We start from the raw sequence: 23,173 nt of genomic DNA on the forward strand, positions 1-23,173 counted from the left end.
CAAGCAAGTGAACCAAAACAAAGGTCGTAGCATTTCATTTAACGGTAGTAAATACGTAGCATTTCATTTAACAGTAATAAATACACAACATTTTGCTTATTTTTCCTTTCTTCGTTCGAAATTAAGCTGGACATGCAACTCCAAATATGCTTTGTTAACTGGAGATACTATTATTCAAACTAAAATGGAAAACAAAACAGAAATCGCCATGAAAATGTGTTCACAATGACACCCGCCCCCTAAATGATCCATCTGCTACATACTGCTCGAAAGCAATAAATATTTAATATAATTCTTCACTCAAAGAAAACCATATGTCACCTGGCATTTATCTTTGAGGCGGATCCACTGTTCTAACATTTGCACCAGTCAATCCTTCAATTCGATCTTTGGTAATCTCAACGAAGTGACCCACCATTTCATGAAATTGTTTCAGCCCTGAAAGTGGGAGAATAATGGAAGATCGATCTGAGCCTGCAACCTGCAGTTTTGCGGACACCAAGGCTTATTTATTTGTTTTTTATTCTATTTATTTTCTTAAGTCTATAGAGTAAAGAAAGGAGGGAATACAACAGAGATCCTTTCAGTTATAGCTTGTAATGTATTCCAGAACTCTGTAGTATGTACCTCGGAGATTCTTAAAAAGTGCCCTCGGTTGTTGTTCCCCAGATCAAAAAAGAACCTCTTCTGATCAACTCTGATAACTTTAGAGGTTCCCATGTTACCAGTTTCATCTGCTGAGCGCAGATCAATTGACTTTTCTGCATTCAACTCAGACGCCGAGACCGCTTGAGAACTGTGGCCAGATATAAATCCCACCCCGACATCATCTGACAGCCCAACTAACCGCTCTGATGGCTCAGAACTCTCCTGTTTTGTTAACAACATAAATAGGATAAGAAACGGAATAAGAAGCTAATGAGGTAATCTCTTACAAGAAGACAGAAATAAGGCAGGAGCAAAACATATGCACTAAATTTAGATTGATGTACAACCTGCTTGGACATGAGGAAAAGCCTGGAAGCCTCATGTATCTCTCCCAAGATATTCCTGAATGCTACCCAACCTTCATCACCTGTACTTCCTGCTGGAACTATAATAGTACTCCGGTTTCTGCTGACAGATGCTTCAGATACCTGCAACCAAAATTTTTGAGAGGTAAAAAATATGCACAAGACACTTGAATATATTTGTCATTTAAAAATCCTTAATAAAAAAATAAGAAAATGAAGAGCGAAAAGAAAAAAATATTTAAAATTATTAATACTCATAAATTTAAAATTATTAATACTATAACAGAGGTTCAAACAAAAAACATGAGCAGGGAGAAGAAATCAATTCAAAGAGCAACCCAAGTGGAGTTTTTTTTTTTATTATTATTAAGAACAAGACTATATGATAAAAGTTGCATCCATCAAGCATGGTCCAACACAATATGGCCTTATTCGTCTGTTTAGCAAAGTCTGCAACAGCAGTTGGAACAGAGATAGAATGTTGCCTCAATAGATGCCCCCAGGGTATGAGATTCATTGTCTATAAAGGAAACATTAATGCACAGAAGCTTAATGGAAACACCCGGTAATTATCATCATATCTCTGACTAGTTTAGGTCACAGCAGAACTAGAGTATCCATATCGATATGCTGCCTTTTCAGGTCTGATCTGCACGGCTGGTCATATTGTGTTTTTTCACTGCAGTACTTAATGCTATCATAAGAATACTTCCCAATGCCAGATTACATTCTTTTTCTAATTCTATATTTACTGGTTTAGAAATTCACTTTACATCCCTAATATTGGTACTCTCAGTATTGTAGAATATACATAGATAAGCAACACATGATAACTCCAGAGGAAAAACTAACCAAAGAATTTTAAAAGGCACTGAAAGCAAAAAGGAAGAGTACACAAGATCTCAGGAAGGGTATTTTCCTTTAAAGCTTAGGCCAATACAACAGGTTGAAATTACTCTAAATGGAGTGATTAAAGATCCATTGTCGAAGAGACAGTAACAATATTAAGCTATTTTATCCAAAATGATCATGTACAAAAGACAGAAGAAAATGGGTAAAGATTACTTGGTAATAAGACCAGGAGAGAGATCGATCGGGGGTTCAAGAAAGAGACTAGGGTTTTGGGTAGGACTGAGGTATCTGATCATATGCAGAGTTTAATCTTTAGCTAGCCCTTGTTAACTGGTGCAAGGTTCCACTAATATTTTTTTTGCAGGAATGGTAACTCAATCAATGGAAAATAATTTCTAAGAATTTAGTATTTACATATGAAATATGGCATTATCCTAGGTATAAAGCCGAACAGCGCACAACTTGTTCCTCCACCATTATGCAGCATTGATTGAAAATGTCCTGGATCTCTGCATTTGAACTAGAGGGGGCAATGTGAAGAAGCACTTCAGATGAAGCAAGCATGAGAAACAGACCAGTCTGTTTGTGGCATTTGAGTACGAATCTACAAATGGTTCGGCACCTAGTAAACTGAACCTCTTTATCATAACAAGTTATTGAAAATACATTTTGACTTGGCCGCTTTTCATCAAGAAGAAAAACAAACTATCATGTACAGGAAGAATGACTGAAAGATTCTTATAATTAAAGTATTATTTTCGAATCTGAAGGCATGTTGAACAGAATATATTAATCATTTCCAGAAAATAAAAGGAGCAACCGCTTCAATTACCAACTAAACCATTAACCTAGCATTTCAACCGCTTTGTAACAACCTTTTCCACATCAACACTTTGTTCTCGTGTGTTTAGGTCTTGTTAATCGAGTATTTCGCTGATCATTATAACTTCAAATTCCATAATTAAAATGTGCAGTAAAATAAACGATAACGGAGTTGAGATAAAGAGAGGGATAGTTGACCTTCAAAAAGCGCCCCCTCCGATTCTCCCCAATATCGAAGTAAAACACCTGAAAAGCCGCAATTAATTCACAAACGTCGAGAGAAGATAATTACAACTTAAAAGTAAAAAAGAAGAGGTACGTACCTTAGTATCAAGCTGAAGCTCTTTGCTACAAGCATCGTGTTGATCCGAATCGACATAGTAATTAAAGAGATCAAGAAAGAATGAGATGCCGTTCAAAGGAAGAATAATAGTCGACCTCGTAGCGGAGGTTTTCTCGGAGATTTTAAGATAGCGACCACGCGGATTCTCCTTGAGATCAAAGTAGAAGAGCTTGTGCTCCACTTGTAAAGTCTTGCAGAGTAGCTCTACGTCATTCCCGCCGCCGCCGCCGCCGGAATTGGCTTCCATCATGATTCAAGATCGGAGTGGAGTGGAATTGAATTGACCCGGCTCAAGGAGGAAGCACTGGTTTTTTTTATCTGGATCGGGTTGTATTATACATGTATAAAATAATCTTACTGCTATAGGACTGTTTAGTTACCGAGTTTTTAGCTTGTTTAGGAAAGTGTACGAGTCAGTTAAAATGCTGAAACCGGGTAACTCCAGTATTTTTACGTCTCCATCTCATCTGCTTTCAACTCCACTTCTCTCACAATAACCCGCTTTTCTCACTTTTACTTCTAACGTTAATTGCACGTGTGAAGCCCCAACGCCTAATTTTATTATTCTCCGTTCCCTTCATTTGTTTACGTTTGGGGTGAGAGATCGGTATGCATTCTAATGCTCTAGTAAAATATATTTTGTTAAATTATATTTAACTGTTTTTTCTTCTAAATAAAAATTCGATGTGTAAATTTTTGTACATAAAAGGAAAATTTTAAAAAAATTATAAAATTACATTTTATATGCGCTTTAAAATGCGTGTCGAGCAGTGCAAAAAAATTAAAGAAATGAGGGGATAGAGGAGTATTATAAGTCTTTTTATACTTAAATTTATTTTAATAATACATTAGGTTAGACTGATATGTATTTAATATATTTAATATATAATTAATAAATATATTTATGTGAATATATTTTTAATGAGCATGTTAAATAAAATTCTGATAATTAAGTTTGTCAATGAATTGACGTACGAAATATATGATTCGGTTAGAACGTTCAAATCTGTTTTAATTATAATAAAGAAATCATGTTATAAATAAAAAGGTTCCGTGAAATACAAGTACTAAACAATCGAATTTAGTATACATTCAGTCTCAGCGTGAATACATTCAGTCTCAGCGAATCGTTTTAGTCGTGGGTATCAAACTGGAACACCCAGTTCTGAGATCTTCAATATCCTTTTGTCCACGGCATTTCTTTGCTGTCGGAGTGTGGACACCATGGAAGCTACCTGATTAATGGGTTTAGGTACCAACACAAACCATGATAGTATCAGGAAAGCTCATACAACAGAAAGTATGAATTTGATGATCACAAGTTACTTGCATCGTAGCTTTAGAGCCTGTCTTCCGGGAAGCTCTCGCAGGAAATCCATCAGATCCATAGATATCATAAAATGAGTTAGTAATGTACTTTCTGCTCCTCAAATCAGTAGAGATTTACATAGGATAGTATTTTTCAAGGGAGAATAAATTAACCTTAAACACCAGTATTTTCAACAACTGAGCACCGACATGATGCATGAATATTAGCAAGATTTCAACCTAAATCAACCTTCTGTGAAAAGATTGTATCAAAAATTCAAGGTAGCTCATAACATAATAGATTAAATGTAGAATACTTTGTACTATAATTTAAAATTTTAAAGGGGAAAATCACCACTCACTTGTCTTATCTCAAACTAGTCCGCCTATGCAAGTGTGGTCACATAAGAGAGAGTGTGACAAACAAAGACAATAAAGCTAAGGCTGAGGTAGCACATAGTTGGAAAAGGAGTAGATTTGAGGTGCTTTTTTAATGTGTGCTGTAAATTTAAGTGCAAAGTTTCAGCCAGTCGAGACTTTGAACCTAAGCAATTGCATAGGTTGCAACGGCAACCAACAAAGATTGGCAACAACAGAATTACAGAAAGACGCCAAAAGGGTAGAATTTATTTGACTAAATTTACGAAAACCCCCAACTTAATTGATGGAGTGGGGTCAGAATTAGGGTTTTCACACAATTGCCTACCTAATACAGAGATATTCACACAGAATATATATAATAATTATAATAATAATCTGTTTAGATTACAAGTATCCATCCTTTTTTATGTCCTAATCAGAATACAACTCTAAAAGAGAATCATCCTTGTTTACTACTCGCAGATTCCACTAATACCATCCAGACATTGCATAGTCTGATATTAAAGTGTAATAAAGTAATACAAACACAATCATACTACTATTATGCAAAGTAATGTCACTAGCTAGTCTAATTCTGATGAAATATTCATAGAGGACAGTCCTTTCTATTGGCTCAGGATTATCGCTATTATAAGCATATTGGCCTTTCGAAGAGGAGGGAATGGTAATTTCCCCCTCCCCTTATACTGTTCTCACCTTTCTAGCGACCCGCTTTCGCTGCTTTTCTCTGTTTTATATTTCATCGATGAATGGACACAAGGCATCAAGAGGTAAACTGTCACTGAGATCATTCTCACAAAGCTGAAAATTCGAAAAAGATAAAATATGTAATGATGGACCTTCGATCTAGATAGGTTAGGTGACTACCTGATATGTTGTAGTTAAAGAAAAATGACTCAAATAACGATAGCGCTTCCTCATTGTCTCTGATTGTGTCAGTCTCTAGTTGTACAATCTTTCTATAAATTCTGCGAACCAAAAACTTCAACTAAGAAACCTGACGACATGAAAACAACAAAATTTAAATTGCTTTAAGCAGATAACATGTGTTTCGAGACAATGAAATAAACCTCTGGAAAAGCTATTGTGGGGAAGAATTTCACGTTGTTCTCAAACCCTCATTAAAAGGCATCAACACCAAGTGTTGCTGATAATCATCAAAAGCACTTGAAGGGAGTTGATATCACAAATAAACACCTCTTCCTTGTTGAAATGCAGCTAACATCAAAAATGTAATGAGCCATACATTTTGCAATACAAGTAAGTAGTCAAACAAAACACCAACACTCACATAATTAATACGGAATCAAGTACACAGTTCGAAAAGTCTTAGAATATAAAGCATAAGTCAGTGACAAAATGTCAACGACAACCATATTCAAACATAATCTCCAAACACTTAATCATCTCCAGCATCACTTCCACCATCCCAGTCCGATGAAAATCGCAAGTTCCGATATGAATTTGCCCACATGATACGTTTGGATCCTACGAGTGAAAACAAGCTCTTTGTATATTTAAAAATTTCACCCCTTTCAAGATAAGGACGAACAGCGACATCTGTGGTCTCTTTCGTGTTCCAGTTATACAAAATCCGGTCACCATCCTTTTCAATAAGTATAAACTCAAAATTGCTGTAAAGGACACAGAAAAATTCATCTGGCACACCTATATCAACACAGAGCACTTTAGTCCAAGACGCCTCAACTCCACCACTACAAACACATGTCTCATCATCTAATGTCCATAAGTTAATCTTACCTTCTTCTAAAACACAAGTAATGGCAACAACAGTATCCTTCGAGACAGTGATATCAATACTACTCTCTTCTTCATCTAAAGAAACAACAGGGAGTTTAATTCCACCAATAAACACCTCCTTGTTCAAATTAAAAGCCATCATACTATCATGATGTATGGCAAACAAAAATCCGTGAAGCGCATGGAAATTGCTGGATTGAGAAATTGGCTTGGATTCAATTGTTCGCCAAACATTCATGTTTGAAGAATAAACCTCAGCAGTATCGGACACAATTCTAACAAGTTTAAAATCATAATCAATGTGATCGAAACCAAAACCGTAAGTACCATTTGTCCCATGTTCATCACGCGTAGTATAAGACGGAAGTAGTTTAGAGTGTTTAGTTGCAGGATTCCAAAGATAGATATCAAAATTCTTTTTAGCAGCACGCCAGTTCGATAATCTAACAACAACACAAACAATTCCACAATCCGTACCTACAAGTTCAGATGTGACTCCAATAGAGCATTGATACTCACCTTGCGAGTAAGGAAAATTCAAATTCTTTGAAATGCGAGCCGAATCGAGGCGGAAGAGGGAGAAAGAGCCGTCTTCTTCTTCGTAAACGTAATCAAATTCTTTATGTACAATGAGAATTTCGTCGTCATCTTCCGCAGAGTTGGCGAGGTAAGATTTGGCGAAACGATGGCTAGAAATGATGGAAAGCCATGATTTTGAGACCGATTTTAATCGAAGTAGTGGCTTGAATGGAAGGCGAAGGAAAATCTCGATCCAGAGATCGTCCGTAAAATTACTCATCACCGCTTCCCAAGCTTTTGCTTTCTCCTCTTTCTTCTTCTTGAATTTTCTCTTTTTCTCGTGTTTTTCATCCATTTAAGAACTCGGGCAAAATTAGGGTTTAAAAATATGCAAATGGGGGCTAGCGGGTGTTTATGAAGAGACGCACTTAAAAACTGAGAAGCCTGAGAGACGGGTGAAGCACAAGTTTACCTTTAGAAACTAGGTGGGAAAATTAACCAAACTTTTAAAACAAATTATATAACAATTTTTTCAAAATCATTTAAAATTATGAAATATTTCATATCGTTAAATAATAATTAACCAAAATTACTCTACTACAAAATCAACTTTTTTCCAAGTTTAAAGCATTAGATTTCTTTTTAAAATAATTAAATGTCAGAGTATTATGATCAAATTTATAATTTCTTAAAAGATAATTAATGTTATTAAAAAACAAGCCCAACGGTGTCAAACCCTAAATATAATGTAAAATATCATGTCCTACTAACTTAGGACATATTTTACTAACTTGAATACCAACAATGTGTCTTATTCTTGTGATATGTTTAATATATTATTATTAAAGATTCACTTTCATAATTAAAGCATAATATAAAGTGGAGAGAGAGAGAAAAAGTGTTCATAAAAATTTATAATAAAATATTGAATGAATAGGGCAAGGAGAGAGGTGTCTAAAAATAGGGCTTGAGGAAGACATTGTTGGATCAAACTTTTTCATCATCCTCAATTATAGCTTAGAACATGATATAACTTTTATAACGTATGACAAGATATAACTTAGAACATGATACAGAACATCTCTTGGACTTGCTCCAACAGAATCAATAACAGAATCAATGGTACTACTGAGGAACACTACGTGGTTGCGTGCTCTAAGATGTTTGTCACAATGAATACCTATATGAACTTTTATCAATGAAAACCTGTATAAACATTTATCAGATTAATTTAGTTTTAGTCCAATTCAATAACACTATCAGGCTTGAACACAATACGGGGTTGTCTTCGATTAAAAGACTGGGCCAGTTCAATTAAAAAGCAAGCACGTTTATGAAGAGTTCAGAGCAGCTTGTTCTACAGTCCTAACTGCACCTCAGACTCAGCCGTACAATTTTGATCTAATTGCGGGAAAAGAAAGATCTCAACATGTTATGAGAACATAAAGTGCCTTGAGCTCTATAATAGAAATTGGGGATTGTAAGTTTCTGGTATTGAAGCCCTCTCCACACATCTTGTCGAGATGGATGTATCTAGAAGTAGACATCTTACTAAAACCCAAAAAAGAAAACAATATTATACCCATGTTACATACCACCGACCAAAATCGCAGCACTTATTTTCACCATCCTACATTCATTGGATAATGGAGAATATATTCAGTCTCGCAAGAATCGTTTTAGTTGTGGCCTTGTGGGTATCAAACTGGAACACCCAGTTCTGAGATCTTCAATATCCTTTTGTCCACAGCATTTCGTTGTTGTCGGAGTGTGGACGCCATGGAAGCTACCTGATTAATGGGTTTAGGTATCAACACAAACCGTGATATGTCAGGAAAAGCTCATACAACAAAAAGTATGAATATGATGATCATAAGTCACTTGCCTCGGCACGTAGCTTTAGAGCCTGTCTTCCAGGAAGCTCTCGCAGAAATTCCATCAGATCTATATATATTATAAAATGAGTTAGTAATGTAATTCCTGCTCCTCAAATCAGTACAGATTTACATGTATTTTTCAAGGGAGAAGGTTAATTAGGAATAAAACTTGGCTAAATTTGAGCATAAATTAACCTGACACGCAAGTATTTTCAACAACTGAGCACGATATGATGCATGAATATTAGCAAGATTTTAACCCAAATCAACCTTCTGTGAAAAGATTGTATCATGGATCCAAGGTAGCTCATAACATATATAGATTAAATACAGATTACTTTGTACTATATTTAAAATTTCAAAAGGAAAAATTACCACTCAGTTGTCTTAGTCTCAAACTAGTCCACTACGTACGTGTGGTCACTTAAGAAGAGAGAGTGTGACAAACAAAGACAGCAAGGCTAAGGCTGAGGTAGCACATTATTGGAAAAGGAGTAGGTTTTTGGTGCTTTTTTAATGTGTGCTGTAAATTTAAGTGCATAGTTTCAGCCAGTCGAGACTTTGAACCTAAGCAATTGCATAGGTTGCAACAGCAACCAACAAAAATTGGCAGGAAGTTATTTACAAAAATTTAGAAAATAAGTGATCAAGGCAGATGTACCAAGAGAAAGACGCCGAAAGGGTAGAATTTACTTGACTACAGTTATGAAAACCCCCAACTTATTTGATGGAGTGGGGTCAGAATTAGGGTTTCCAGACAATTTCCTACCTGATACAGAGATATTCACACAGAATATATATAATAATTATTATAATAATCTGTTTATAGTACAAGGGTCTACCCTTGTTTATAATATAATCTTACTATGTCCTAATCAGAATACAAATCCAGAAGACAACTTCCTTATTTTCAAAAAAATTTCAATTATAATCAACTACTTCTAGAATAATAACTAATGGGCTTCCAAAGTCTTACCGAATCTATACTATCTATACTATAATAAGCCAACATGGGTATAATTTGTAGTCCTACTTTTTGTGCATGTTTTTTGGTTTGGTCATGTTTTTTTAGTCATTCCTATATTATATTATCTTGCTAAAAAAAAAATCACACTAGAAATCTATCTCTTAATAGATACAAGTCTTAAACAGTTATAAGACTAAAATCTATCTCTTATTTTTAAATAAATTACAACACTAAAGATCCATCTCATAATAAATACAAGTCCTCAAAGCAGACAAAAATCTCATCAAAAGTTTCAACGGCTAGATGTCTACTTCAAAAGATGTACTACCATGTAAAGTTCTGGGCGAATATTTGTCATTAGCAAATTACCAATGAATTGTTCACAGTTATTTATTGATAAATATTTTGATTTAAAAAAATTAACACATGCTGAACTAATTTAGCTGGAAATTAATCATGATAAAATATTGAGTTTGTTTACTTTAACTTAAAAAAGTACTTATTACTTATTAGTAAGAAGTTATTTGTAAAAAAATATTTTTAATTTATATATTTGGATATACAATGGTCTTTTACATGTTTATAAAATTAAAATTTAAAACAAAAATGAGCACGATTGGATAGCCCAAGTGGTGGGTTTATCCTCTTTTGTCCCCGGAGACCCGGGTTCGACAATGGCTCATCCGAATAGTATTAGAACATATACTAATCTGTAAGGCATATAAGCCTCCATTGTCAAAAAAAAAAAATCAAAAAAAAAATAAGCAATTAAAAATATAAGCATTATGAACTTTGGGTTTATATGCATAAATTTGACTTCTTTTTATAGCCAACTTATATGTCACAATATATATTTTATGGACCAAATGGAAAATAATTTTATTTATTAAAAGTGTGAAATTATTGGGTAAAAATTAAGCTATTTAAATTAAATAATAATATGACTATTGCAGTTTTGTCAAATATTTCTATAAATTTCAAAAATGTTGTCAAAAAATTTCTATAAATTTTAAAATTATATAGTCACCCGTGCTTTGCACGGGTTCAAGGCTAGTATATTATAAACAGAACTTAATACTCCCTCCGTCCACTCATTTCTTAACATTTTTTTTCACTGCTTGACACGCACTTTAATGCGCTTAAAAAACATAGTTCTATAACTATTTTTTTAAAATTTTCTTTTTCTGAATAAAAATTTAGACACTAAATTTTTATTCAGGAAAAAAATTTAAAAAAATAATTATAGAACTATGTTTTTTAAGCGCATTAAAGTGCGTGCCACGCCCCCGTCCCCCAATGTTAAGAATTGAGAGGGACAGAGGGAGTAATAAACACATCACACTTCTAATTATATTATAGAATAAAGATTTAATAAATAACATATACAATATCCAACTTATGTAATAGAGAAATATATATGACAAACATACAATTCTCAAAAATTCAACATAGGTCTTTCCAAAAATAAGACACATATATATAAATTATATATGAGTAATGAAGTCAACATATATTCATATAAATAAACTGGCAAAAAATTAATCACTCTTTATCATATATATGTAAAACATATGAGCGGGCATAGAACAAATGACTACGGCAGAATCCACATATACTTATTAGGTTATACAAAACATATTAAACTGTTGATTGCCCATTTTTCATCATTCTGAATCAGCTCTTTTTCCGTGTTAAAACCTAGTTCATAGGCAGGGAATATCTACAGACAAATTTCTTGAAATTGCAAGTAAGCAAACTGTACACAGGTCAACAAAATGTCAACAACTTAATACAGTGCGTCTCGCCATCTTGGAAACCAGACAGTCTCCCAAATCCTTCCATCATTGAGACCTTGTCTGTCCGCTGACTCAGCCCTATCAGCCCTTATAACACTAATTCACCGAATGTAATACCTTATCAACAAAGCACCATGCATCAAAATACCCTTCCTGCAGCTAATAAGATTGTTGGTTGAGTCCTACAGTTAGTCAGTTAGTCAATGTGTAAGATAAATCATTCTGTGAAAAGATATGATACTTTCTGTTTTTTTGAAACAAGAGTTTCATCTACTATGCTTACTCTACTCTGTGTCTTATTATCTCTCTAGTTCTATGCATCTTTCTTCCATCCATTTTCTGGTCTGTTATACCAGAACATAGATGAGCACAAACACCTTCGCTGAGACTTTTACCCTCGATCTCATTGGCTCTTTGAACATGGTTTAGGACTTCTTCTGTTGCATCCATGGCAAAGAAACATTCACTGGTAACCTAAAGAGGAGAGGTAACCACTAGCTAACATTCCTTGGGTTCAGATCTATGTATTTTGAAGTCTTCACTCTCTCTGTGCTCAGACATGTAATAACAGCTCCAATATCTATCCTAGTCTCACAGCTAATTTATAAAGATCTGTTAAACCCGAATCACGATCCTTAGCTGAGACATACCCTAGTGCCCTCTTGAAATACACAGGGCAGTTTTATGATCTCCCGGTTCATCTACATATTTAACTTGGTAACAAATTTCTTATGAGTGCCCTACATATAACAGCCTCCAACCAGAAAATATATGCAAGTTGCAAGATGGCCAGACAATTCAAGGACGATAAAGTATAAAGAGCATGTTAACAAAAGCGTGATATTAATTATCTCAATAATTTATTCAAGGAAAACTTCCAGTTATTCCAGTTATCAATCTACGCGCGCGCACATATCCGATACCTCCATTAAGGCAAGTGATTTAACTGCCTTGAATACATTGTTACTTGAGATGGGTTAATATCTATGAAAAAATGTATAGGCCCAAATCTTTGATGCCAGATCGTCCACTATATGAAGATGCATAAACAATCAGAAAACAAATAATCATACCAGCTAGAACTTCTTTGGTTTTATTAGCTGCAAACGGGACATGAGCTCTATAATTTCCACATCTATCACATAACTAAAGTTGATTTAATGACAAGGGTAGAAGAAGCCACCGTAAGGTTTACAGATTAATGACAACTGAAGTCTTGCCAAAGACTGACAGGCTAGATTTCGCATCTAAAGAATGAAAAATTGACTTGCCAGCCACAAAAATACAAGAGAGTGATAAAACATACCAACAGCTTCAGCTTCAGCTTTATGAACTGTTTTAGCAAGTTGTCGGATTTGAGTTCCAGAAACCCTACAAATAAATACATGTTAGTCATGCATATAGTATGAAGATAAACTTGATAGTTGATGATACATAAATTCAGGATGCTTGCAACCAATATTTACCTTAAAGCAGTAAGGCCACTACTCATCTCAGTTTCAGCAAAATTAGCTCTTTCAAGCAGTTTAGCGCTCTCCTTCTTCATTAAGTCAACAGAGAGGTTCAACGCTTTTACATTTTTCTCAGCTTTGACATACTGTGCCTGCAAATTTAAGCTTTAAAGTGAACATTTTTAAAGTCTTAAAGTTTCATGGTGTCTGTATTACCACAAGTGTTTTAGTAAGCTTCAGAGATATATCTTATCAGCCTTGCTTCTTGTTGCAACTGGAAGCTAGTTATACTGTGTAAAAAGCAATACCTCCTCACTTTGTAGTCGACCAAATGTATTCCTAAACAAAAATCTTCTAGGGCCTGCAACAAAGGCATTAAAAAAGAAAAATGAATCACATATAACTTGAATAACTTTTAGACATCAAAAGGCTATTATAAGTTCTAAAAAGTATTTAATACTGTTGCTTACAATTAAAATTAAAAATAACAATGACCTCTATATCAGGATAATATTGGATGATTAATTGATCGATATTGTCTTGATCTGTGTACAAACGATTATACAAAAGATGTCCAAAATTATATGGATGAGTAACTCAGTACTGCCAGTCTGTCACACTATCTTCACTGCTCCCCAAACTCCAGTATGCAGCCAATGTACCAAGACACTTATGATAAATTAAATTTTGACATCATACTAAAGAAGATTTAAGATTATTCCGGTTAATAATGCTAAAAAGGTGTGGTTACGGGATGTAGACATGTATCCATGTTATATTGACTCTTTGAACTGGGCATACTGCGTGTGAAGAATACTAGACACTCAGTAATAAGTGAGGGCTGCATAAAGAGACAATCCAGATTTGACTTAGGGTCAATATAGAGGTATAGAACAAGGAAAAAAGAAAATGTATAATACAGGAAAAAAATAAGTTTAACCCCTTTACGTGTCTTAAAGTTCACACAGTTACAGAGTTACTAATCATCCTAAAATCCCTCTATGCTATGAAAGAAATAAAATAGTGGCCTTATTAGTCATATTTATTGTTTTAAACTTAAACTATGTCTTTGTATCACTATGCTTCACACACTTCAACTTTGTTTAAGATTATGAAAACTGAGCGTTTTGGCGACTATGTGCACAAGCAGTACTGCAGTACTCATATAAGCAAGGAGTACATATAGATGCCGTTTGGTTGAACTTAAACTTGTGACTTTTGACTTAACATGACTTAATGTGATAAGCTGGGAGTTTATTATGTCTGTTTGGGTAATTTGGCTTATTGATGACTTATGGGTTATTGAAAATATAAATAATAAAAAAAAAAGTGATTTATGGATACCTATAACTTACCGGTAATTTTTATCAAAAAAAATACTCCCTCCATCCCTTTTTACATGTCCTTTTTGGAAAAAAAAATTTGTCCCAAATTACTTGTCCACTTCTCTTTTCAAAGCAATTTTTTGTATGTTTTTTCAAAATGTAACAATTTCCAATGTTTGACTAGCATATATATACACACAACTCTATCTAATTCATTACATTTATTAGGGATATGTATGAAAACAAGATATCCACCTAACATTTTCTTAAGATGCGTTATTTTTTCAAAAGGGACAAGTAAAAGGGGACGGAGGGAGTAATAATTAAAAAACTAAGTCACTGAAAAAAGTACCTCAAACTAACTTCTGACTTTAAGTCAGCTTCTGACTTAATTCTAACTTTAAGTGGACTTCTGACTTATTACACAAACAGATATTTTTCAGCTTAAAGTCGAAAATGACTTTAAGCCCAGGCAAGCAGGATCATAATATGATGAGATTAAAAAAATGAAGAAGAGTCTGCTGCCAGCAATGGTTATAAAGACCTCATGCAAGTCTAACTCCATTTGTTTCATATGTGTACCAATTCAAGGTAAACGTCGTTAGTTACATTTACCGTACCACGCAATAGAAGAAAGCCAGCTGTAACGGCAATTCCACAAGCCATAACTGGGTGATCTCTAGCACTGGCCAACTCATCTGCCAAATAATTGATTAAAAAAAATATTTAAAAAATCAGATATTAAGTATATATACAAGGAGAAGGGGACAAATGATTAGCTACAGATTAGCCCGTTAACCTCATCAGAAAATTACCAAAATATTAAGCACTCAAAAGAGCAATTCTCGCGGATCACTGTTTTGAATAAGCCAACATTCGTCTTCTACTCAGTAACTTTGGCCCCTCAAGTTTCAGAATAAACCTTTTATGAAATAATATCCCCATAGATGAAGCACCAAGGATCCTAATGCTCTTTTCTTAGTATGTTGATAGATACCATCAGTGAAAGGTTTTGGTGTGAAGCTGGTGAGCAAATTAGTTTTAAGATTTTTATACTACTACATATTTATAGGTGTTTTTGTAGTTAATTTTTTTTTTATAGCATCAACTAGGAATTTAGATATATGGTAATACTTATTTAAGAGGAATTTGGAAAATTATTAGGATTGGATTGGCACTATCCAGGATGTGGAAAGTAGTTACCACTCCTATATGAATCAGATTTCAAATATGATGAGTCTGCAATTATTTGATAAATCTGGGAACTTATCTATGTTTTAGCCGATGGTTATGATTTCTATACTTTGCGATGAACCATTTCTTAATCTTTTTATGCATCTTGAAGAGAAGGATTTAAATAAATCATGGAAGGCTATATAGAAATGCTAGTACATGTCACTTTCACCAATCTACTGTCTACATATCAATTATCTCATGTTCTTATTCATAGAGAACGATCTGTGCACAAGTACCAAAGCATTAAAAAGTACCTTTAACATTCTTAACCAAAGCATCTTCATAAGTTTTACACTGAGTTCTGATTTCAGGAACAAAATCCTGCAAAACATGTACATGTAGTATGGACTCATTAGAAAGGTACGAGTGACCAAAATGTGATTGTTAGTTAAATAGAAAGAAAAATGTCAGGACAAGGGCCTCGTATTAATTCATTTAAGCCTACGGCACATAATTAATCAAGGCGTGTAATTAAAGTAATTCCTATATCAATGTTGAGCAATGAATTACAAATATATAATTCACTTAGACTTTCTGCACGTATTGTAAAGCGCAAAAAACATAGCATCGCTGCTTATGTTAAATTGTCTGAATAATTTACGGAGTTATCTTTTCTATGCACTCTAAAATATGTGCAAAGAGTCAAAGTGACTACTAATTTGCATATTACTGTATGACAATATGACTCCAGGCAACCCTAAGATTGGACCTGAAAACTATAATAATGCGTTGAGTTTAAATGCTGAATGCACTTGGCCTGACACAATTGGAATTAGCAGGAGTTAAAGAGAGTAGGTTTTAAACAAAAATTGGAGCTGAAAAAACAACGATGAAGAAGAGTACCTGAAGAGAGTGTAGAAAATTGGTAGAGGAGTGTTGAAAATGACGAGCGGAGCGGATAGCAGAGTCGGTTGATTGAATGATGCTGCGAGAGAGATCGGAATCTGATGAGGGGGAGATCTTTTTGTACAGCGATTCCCAAGACAACGCTTTTTCTTCTTCTTCGTTTCTTTTCGCCGCCGATGATTCCTCCATTTCTCACCTTTTCTTTTCTTCTTCTTTTCTGTTTCTTTCTATTCAATTCACCGCTGCCCCTCCGTTTCTTATATTTACTAAAGGGGAACCAAAGTTTTTTTGCAAATGATGAGGTGGAAAATTGTGACGGTTTTCATTACCTTAAATAATTTGGGAATTTTTTTTGAAAAAATGTAAAAAATAACCATTTTTTAATTAAGAAAAAGAAGATTACCGATTCTCGGGACAGCCGGTTAAAAATACCGGTTTCAATACCCAAGCCCCATATGCGTAATAGGTAACTCTGGATACGCAATAGTGGATGGGGTATTGTTTAATAATTTAATTTACCAGATTAAGGGATACGCCGTTCGAAGTTGGGTAACTGTGGATACGCATAGGCGGGTTGGGTATCCAGCTTTAATACATACACTACTCGTTTCAGATTTGTACAAACAATCTAGAGCTCTGTCGCCTCTTTTTATCAATTGGGTTCACATCTTTCACTTTCTCAGTTGGGTTCACTCAGACTCATCTCTTGCTCCTGCTCTATACCAGGTATATTACCTTATTTCTTAGTTACTGTATGATGACGTAAAACAATTGTGTGATTACGCATTTTGTAAATGCGTAATAAAGTCGGTATTTTTTGCCGGCCCATCCGAGAATTGGTATTCTCGTTACTGCTGTCTAGAAAAATGTTATTCTTCCCCTTCACCCATTTTTTTTGGAGTGTGTAATATTTTTTATTATTAAAATAATAGGTTTAAATTATATGACGGTCATTTTGAGTTTTGAAATCCTTCGTTTAGTCCGTCCATTTGTAAATGATAGTGCCAGATATTCCTTTCAAAACTCTATATAACTCTTTTAAATGTTAATAGGAGAATAAGTAATGAACGGTTAGATTTCCATTTAGATGATGATGTTGAAATTCCTTTCACAATCATAAGATAAAAGTGTTTTAAACAAATTTAAGAGAAGGATGCATGAATGACCATATAATTTTACCCAATTTTTTTAACCTGATTTCTAGTATTATCAACATATATATGATACAGTATTATTTATGTGCAGTGATATTTGAGTAATATTGCCAGGATATAGAGTGAATTTATGAAAGATCCTTGGAGAGTATATATAAGCCCTAAATACCTGAGACTTAATTTTTCAGAATTTTATAGATAAAATTGTAGAAAATTGCTGGAGTTGTTCTAAGAAGCTACGTTCACAGTAAAACAAAAACTTCAATTATTGCTCAAAGGTACCTGTATATATCAGTAGAGTTTCTACATCGAATAAATAAGTCTGCTTCCATCAACACATGGAAGTAAATTATGCAGGCCAACAATGAAAAATGTTGAAACCAAAATTTCAACTGAACAATACTGATCATAGTGAAAGTTCTGTTTTAGATCAGACGAGGCAAAAATAGGTTGCTAACACAACTATCAATCAGCATAAATTCAACACCAAATTGAGAACGCATTACTTCACGGTGACAATCTTGATCACGGATGCAGTTCCAACACGATGTAGGGCCACTACAGCATCTCCTACCTTGCAGAGACCTTTTGTCTTTGCATGCTGCAAAGCAAAGTCCAGTGCTTCTTCAGTTGATTCTGCATGAGAAGCCCTTGCAGATCCTGCACACAATACAGGTACCAATCCCCTGAATATAAGACTGTGCCTTGCTGGAGATTCGTCACTGCATGTCCAATCAAAGGAATCAGTCTCGATCTCAGGGACTACCACAGACAAAATAGGCATTCCAGGTCTGTATTTTGCCACCAGCTTGGCTGTACTTCCTCCTCTAGTTAAAACCAAAATAAGGACAGCCCTTGAGGCATTGGCTGTTCGAACAGCAGAGGAAGCCAAGCTTTCCAATGGGCTCATGGGCACAGGGGCATTTGCTGTTATCCTCTTAAAAACATCGGCATAGTCGATTGTGCTTTCTGCTTCTACACATATCTTGGCCATTGTTGCAACTGCGAGTTCTGGATAGGCGCCAGCTGCTGTTTCCCCACTAAGCATCACACAGTCTGTGCCATCAAGAACTGCATTGGCAACATCAGTAGCTTCTGCTCGAGTTGGCCTGGGAGATTTAATCATTGACTCCAACATCTGTGTTGCTGTCACTACAGGCTTACCTTGGATGTTGCACTTGTAGACCATCACCTTCTGAGCTAAGAATATCTTTTCAATTGGAATTTCCATTCCCAGGTCACCACGTGCAACCATAAAGGCATCAGAGTTGGCCAAAATTTCATCAAAGTTAGCTACCCCTTCTTGATTTTCAACCTAGTAACAGGTCATAAGCAGAAAAAGATTTTAACTGGGCGATTATAAAACAGAGGGTATAAGAAATTTAAATGAACTTGTAGAAAATTCTTCTTGTTTTACCAACAGCATAGTAAAGATTAGTCAAGTGATTTCACTACTTTTATCAAGAAAATTTTTCAGTATCAATCGACAAATCAGAGAGAACATGTAGTGCCAAATCATGCTGCAACATCTATTAGTATTTCCGTATTTAAAGGTTCTCCAAGAAGTCCCATATACCAGCTAACTTGCATGCAAGGAAACATTCCATATGGTTCAACCTTTCAAGTAATCAAGTCCCTCTATGGCTTGTTTGGAAACTTGCATTTCATTTCAAATTATAAATTTGGATATTTAATGTGTCTGGATATTCAAGAACGTCTGGTTTTGGAATTCAATCAAAATCCAACTCGGTCAAATTCAAGCCCAAATTTGTGGATTCAAAATGACAGCTATTTATACTTTAACATTTGAAATGAATGATATATATCCAAACACAAGCTCATAAAATTTAAAAAATATTGACATGATTATCTTATATACAAATTTATCTAATGGCAGTGCTTCAATTATCTTAGAGAAAAAGGAACAGACCTTAGACATCAGAAGAATATTTTTTGCATGTTCGCCAAGCAATTTTCGGACCTCCACTAGGTCTGAACCTTTACGGACAAATGACAATGCAATCATATCAATTTTATTGGGGACACCCCATTTCAAAATATCTTCCTTGTCTTTCTCTGTTAGGGTTGGGAGATCCACAATTACCCCAGGAAGATTCACATTTTTTCTCTCACCAAGAACTGCGGTATTCTCACAGCGACATTGAACAGTTCCCTTTTCTACGTCACATGACAGAACAGTAAATGAGATGGTGCCATCAGCACAGAGTATCACACTGTTTGGCTTCACATCCACTGCTAACTTTTTGTAACTCATGCAGATCATATTTTCATCACCCTTTATGGTATAATCAGTTGAGATGGTGATCTCCTGACCTTGCTTCAGTTGAACAGGCTTTCCATCTTTCAGAAACCCTGTCCGTATCTCTGGACCCTGAAATGCAACACATTAAACTAGTTAACAGCCGTGCACAACAATGGTCCAATATTTTTGGACAAAAGAGGGAGTTTCCATCCTATAAGCAAACTATCAAGTAGGTGAGAGTGTCAGCATGTATCTTGAACACATCTATATAGATATTTTACAAGAACCATGACCTGAACAATTACCAATTTACCATTATTATGAAAAAAGAGTGATAAGCATTATACTTATCACATGAATAAAGATTGATAAAAAGAAAAATATTTAGAGCTGCAGCTAAAAGCAACAACAAAAAAAAAAAGATGCATCGCATTCAGTTTAATGACCTTAATACAACAAAATAGGGTAAAGAGTTTGACATGCTAATTTGTCAAAATTATACACCATCTTACTAGAAGTGAGAGTGAAATTTACACATAAATTCAAACCGAAGTTGCTTTCCGGTTGATAAAGTAACTTTTTTGAAATAGAAGAAACAACACATGGACTCCCATCATAAATCAGTTTGCAGATGCTAGCTTAACCTATGTTACCTATAATTACATTTGGCTTATTTCCTTTCGAAAAAATATATAAAGGATGTTTATAATAGAAGGTAGAATCTGAGTAAGTGTTACGTATAGGTGTCGTGCGAGCACCATGTTTATAATAAAAGATATAATCTAGAGAAGTCTTCCCCATAGGTGTCTTTGCAAACCGTGACTTGACAAATTTATTCAAATATAAAAAATTACACATCATTGATGAAAAAAATAGAGACTAACTAGAATACTAAATCATAAGGCAACAAATGTTGGTGCAACTAATGTTGGTGCTTTAGTTCAAAAGGGAGGAACGAGATGATGTCACTAACGACATGTAAACAACTGTTCCTGTACCTCACTGCATTTACTTTACATATCATTACATTCAGATTATTCGATATCACCAAAGAATTTATCCAGAATGTCAATTAGCAAATAAAGAAACCGTTCCGAATAACAAGACCTGGAAACAAATGCACAGTTGGAAAAATAACAAAAACTCTTATGAGCAAGTTACTTACAATAATGGCACAAATAATCCAATTGAAAGTAAACACATATAAACAAGCACATGAAACCACAAAGAGTACACGACTCAATCAATAGAAACAATCAGAGACAGTTGTTGTAAATTCTATCATATCCAATTCAGTTACCGGTGTAAGCACACAATCTGTTCTATAAAAGAAACAAAATAAACATCCAAATTAAAGTTCAGAGTAAAGACTCGAATGATGCATATATAGCAGGAGCATACATACAAAATGAACCAAGACAAACATAAATATAGTCATAACAAATAATAGGTACTAGTATTACAAAAAGAATTAAACACAACAAACAACACCGAAGTGACAGTAGATCATCCAATGAGCAGAAATAATGCAATAAAATGTATTAAACAGTAGTTGGCCGATTCAAATATTAGTAAAACCGAAGAATCGCATCATATCCGACTCAATTACCAGTATAAGGGAAAAAATAATTCAAAAAGGATGAAATATGAACATCATATTTAAGTTCATAACAAAGACCTGAGATGCATATTTATAACAGAAGCATGAACAAAATATGAACCATAGACCTAGATACATAATATAACCGATTCGATTAAAATACCAGCATAGCATACCGATCGGAAAAGAATAATAAAGCAAAATGAAATGAAAAATAACGCGACGAATACCTTGGTATCGAGCATAACAGCGCAGAGAATACCGGTATTATCCATAGCATCCCTGAGATTATCGAGAGTCTCCTGATGATACTCATGAGATCCGTGTGAGAAATTGAATCGGGCGACGTTCATGCCGGCTCTGAGGAGCTTCTCCGTCATCGAAATCGAGCGAGATGCGGGGCCCAGCGTGCACACAATCTTCGTCTTGGGCTTCATCTCCATGGATCGATTCACAGTTGTGATGGAATAATGGAATGGTGAATTGGGATTAGTTGTGAGAGAAAAGTGACGAGTCGCACAAAACAAGTATAGTAGTCTGTCTAGGCGGCCTATTGGAGGATGGAAACGTGGTTCGTGACTCTTTTCCTACTATTCAATCATATGTGCGGTGTGTGTAACTGTCAATCACACCTGCCCGATTCCGATTGTTTTGGTATACTTTGGTGTACTCGATTTCTTATATATTTTATATTTTATTTAGGTTTTGCGTTTTTTCCTTTATGTTTTTGCATATTTGGTAATTTTAATATCGTAAAAATTAAAATATTGTAATAATATATAGGTTATGATCAAATACAAACTATCTTTAAATATAAAATAAAATCTTTTATTGTACACTATTTACTAGTAACTCCATCTTCGGTCTCTTTTAGCAACCACACTCTCATCTCTCCCCTCCTCCGAACTCACCACCGTTGTCACCTTTATCTTACTTCATCTGACTACCCATTTTGATCCCAAGCACCACACTATTGTTCCTCCCTCCAGTCCCGCCACTAAGCAAAGTTGTTGCAGAATTTGAAATTTTCTCATGTATACTTTAGTGATTTAGCTTTGCAAATTAATGATTTGTGTTGTATAAATTACTAATTATCACTTTAAAAATTGGTGATACAACAAGTACAGAACCTTGTGATAGTGCTGATTGTGTTTGCATCTGTTTGGATGGATTGAGATGTAGGGGTTTGTGGTTGAAAGGTGGGATGTCGGAGGCTATAATTTGTTGCAGTTCAGAGGTACGGCGTACGGGGTTTGACAGGAGGGAGACAACGGGATGAGGTTGTGGTTTCAGGCAGCGTAAATTCGCTAGAAGTTGGCAGCGAGAGCGGTGATATTCGTGGCCATGGGTCATGTTTGACGATGTGAGGTCTGGTTGAGTTAAGAATGACCGGGTGTGTAAAGGTTATGCAGGTGATTGGGAAGTGAAACATGTAGGTCTGTTGTTGGTGTTTTTCATTACGGACATGGAGTTGCCAGAAGTGGAGGCAGAGTTGGAGAAGATGGAAGTCAAAGTGGGGTTGTTGGAAGATTTAGTGATATTCTGTTTAGAATTGAGTGATATTCGAGCTGCTAATTACTAATTATTATTATCATAATCACTGTTTTGTATGTTTGTATCATAAGGATTTTGTACCGGATTAGGACCCTACACACACAC

At 34.9% G+C, this 23,173-nt stretch overlaps 4 protein-coding genes across 5 annotated transcripts; all 4 read right to left on the reverse strand.

Moving 5' to 3' along the window:
- Positions 1–8: 8 nt before the first annotated feature.
- Positions 9–3,375, reverse strand: LOC108205282 (transcription factor Pur-alpha 1). The gene is made up of 5 exons (XM_017375177.2): positions 3,011–3,375; positions 2,886–2,933; positions 996–1,136; positions 628–870; positions 9–481 (listed from the first exon to the last, which is right to left on the reverse strand). Exons 1-5 carry the CDS (start codon positions 3,278–3,280, stop codon positions 329–331), a joined length of 855 nt encoding a protein of 284 aa, XP_017230666.1. The 5' UTR covers positions 3,281–3,375; the 3' UTR covers positions 9–328.
- Positions 3,376–4,041: 666 nt separating this feature from the next.
- LOC108204888 (F-box/kelch-repeat protein At3g06240-like) lies at positions 4,042–7,522 on the reverse strand. Its single transcript, XM_017374563.2, has 3 exons — positions 6,011–7,522; positions 5,790–5,937; positions 4,042–5,687 (listed from the first exon to the last, which is right to left on the reverse strand). Exon 1 carries the CDS (start codon positions 7,352–7,354, stop codon positions 6,119–6,121), a length of 1,236 nt encoding a protein of 411 aa, XP_017230052.1. The 5' UTR covers positions 7,355–7,522; the 3' UTR covers positions 4,042–5,687; positions 5,790–5,937; positions 6,011–6,118.
- A 909-nt stretch (positions 7,523–8,431) lies between these two features.
- On the reverse strand, positions 8,432–16,797 carry LOC108207478 (RGS1-HXK1-interacting protein 1). 2 transcript variants are annotated; one of them, XM_064079022.1, is made up of 8 exons: positions 16,495–16,797; positions 15,906–15,972; positions 15,036–15,113; positions 13,399–13,451; positions 13,106–13,242; positions 12,946–13,010; positions 8,881–8,943; positions 8,432–8,785 (listed from the first exon to the last, which is right to left on the reverse strand). In XM_064079022.1, the coding sequence occupies exons 1-8, from the start codon at positions 16,684–16,686 to the stop codon at positions 8,700–8,702; spliced, it is 741 nt and encodes a 246-aa protein (XP_063935092.1). In that variant the 5' UTR covers positions 16,687–16,797; the 3' UTR covers positions 8,432–8,699. The 2 variants fall into 2 exon arrangements, with proteins under 2 accessions (XP_063935092.1, XP_017233413.1); XM_017377924.2 differs by having other exon boundaries at positions 8,432–8,789; positions 8,885–8,943; positions 16,495–16,761.
- Positions 16,798–17,892: 1,095 nt separating this feature from the next.
- LOC108205017 (pyruvate kinase, cytosolic isozyme) lies at positions 17,893–22,167 on the reverse strand. Its single transcript, XM_017374762.2, has 3 exons — positions 21,745–22,167; positions 19,582–20,043; positions 17,893–18,966 (listed from the first exon to the last, which is right to left on the reverse strand). The coding sequence occupies exons 1-3, from the start codon at positions 21,955–21,957 to the stop codon at positions 18,154–18,156; spliced, it is 1,488 nt and encodes a 495-aa protein (XP_017230251.1). The 5' UTR covers positions 21,958–22,167; the 3' UTR covers positions 17,893–18,153.
- Positions 22,168–23,173: the final 1,006 nt, after the last annotated feature.

The sequence above is a fragment of the Daucus carota genome, chromosome 1 (genome assembly GCF_001625215.2).
Source record: "Daucus carota subsp. sativus chromosome 1, DH1 v3.0, whole genome shotgun sequence".
NCBI lineage: Eukaryota > Viridiplantae > Streptophyta > Magnoliopsida > Apiales > Apiaceae > Daucus > Daucus carota.

What these genes read in the sequence shown, in the direction of transcription:
- LOC108204888 (XM_017374563.2), bottom strand. Translation starts at nt 7,354, where the DNA reads ATGGATGAAAAACACGAGAAAAAGAGAAAATTCAAGAAGAAGAAAGAG.
- LOC108205017 (XM_017374762.2), bottom strand. Translation starts at nt 21,957, where the DNA reads ATGGAGATGAAGCCCAAGACGAAGATTGTGTGCACGCTGGGCCCCGCA. An exon ending in CTGTTATGCTCGATACCAAG is followed by an intron (nt 20,044 to 21,744) that starts GTATTCGTCGCG and finishes GTTGCATTTCAG; the next exon opens with GGTCCAGAGATACGGACAGG. An exon ending in ATATTCTTCTGATGTCTAAG is followed by an intron (nt 18,967 to 19,581) that starts GTCTGTTCCTTT and finishes ACCTGTTACTAG; the next exon opens with GTTGAAAATCAAGAAGGGGT.
- LOC108205282 (XM_017375177.2), bottom strand. Translation starts at nt 3,280, where the DNA reads ATGATGGAAGCCAATTCCGGCGGCGGCGGCGGCGGGAATGACGTAGAG. An exon ending in AGCTTCAGCTTGATACTAAG is followed by an intron (nt 2,934 to 3,010) that starts GTACGTACCTCT and finishes GCGGCTTTTCAG; the next exon opens with GTGTTTTACTTCGATATTGG. An exon ending in ACTTTTTAAGAATCTCCGAG is followed by an intron (nt 482 to 627) that starts GTACATACTACA and finishes GCAAAACTGCAG; the next exon opens with GTTGCAGGCTCAGATCGATC.
- LOC108207478 (XM_064079022.1), bottom strand. Translation starts at nt 16,686, where the DNA reads ATGGAGGAATCATCGGCGGCGAAAAGAAACGAAGAAGAAGAAAAAGCG. An exon ending in TTTGGTTAAGAATGTTAAAG is followed by an intron (nt 15,114 to 15,905) that starts GTACTTTTTAAT and finishes ATTATTTGGCAG; the next exon opens with ATGAGTTGGCCAGTGCTAGA. An exon ending in TGGCTTTCTTCTATTGCGTG is followed by an intron (nt 13,452 to 15,035) that starts GTACGGTAAATG and finishes CCTTTGTTGCAG; the next exon opens with GCCCTAGAAGATTTTTGTTT.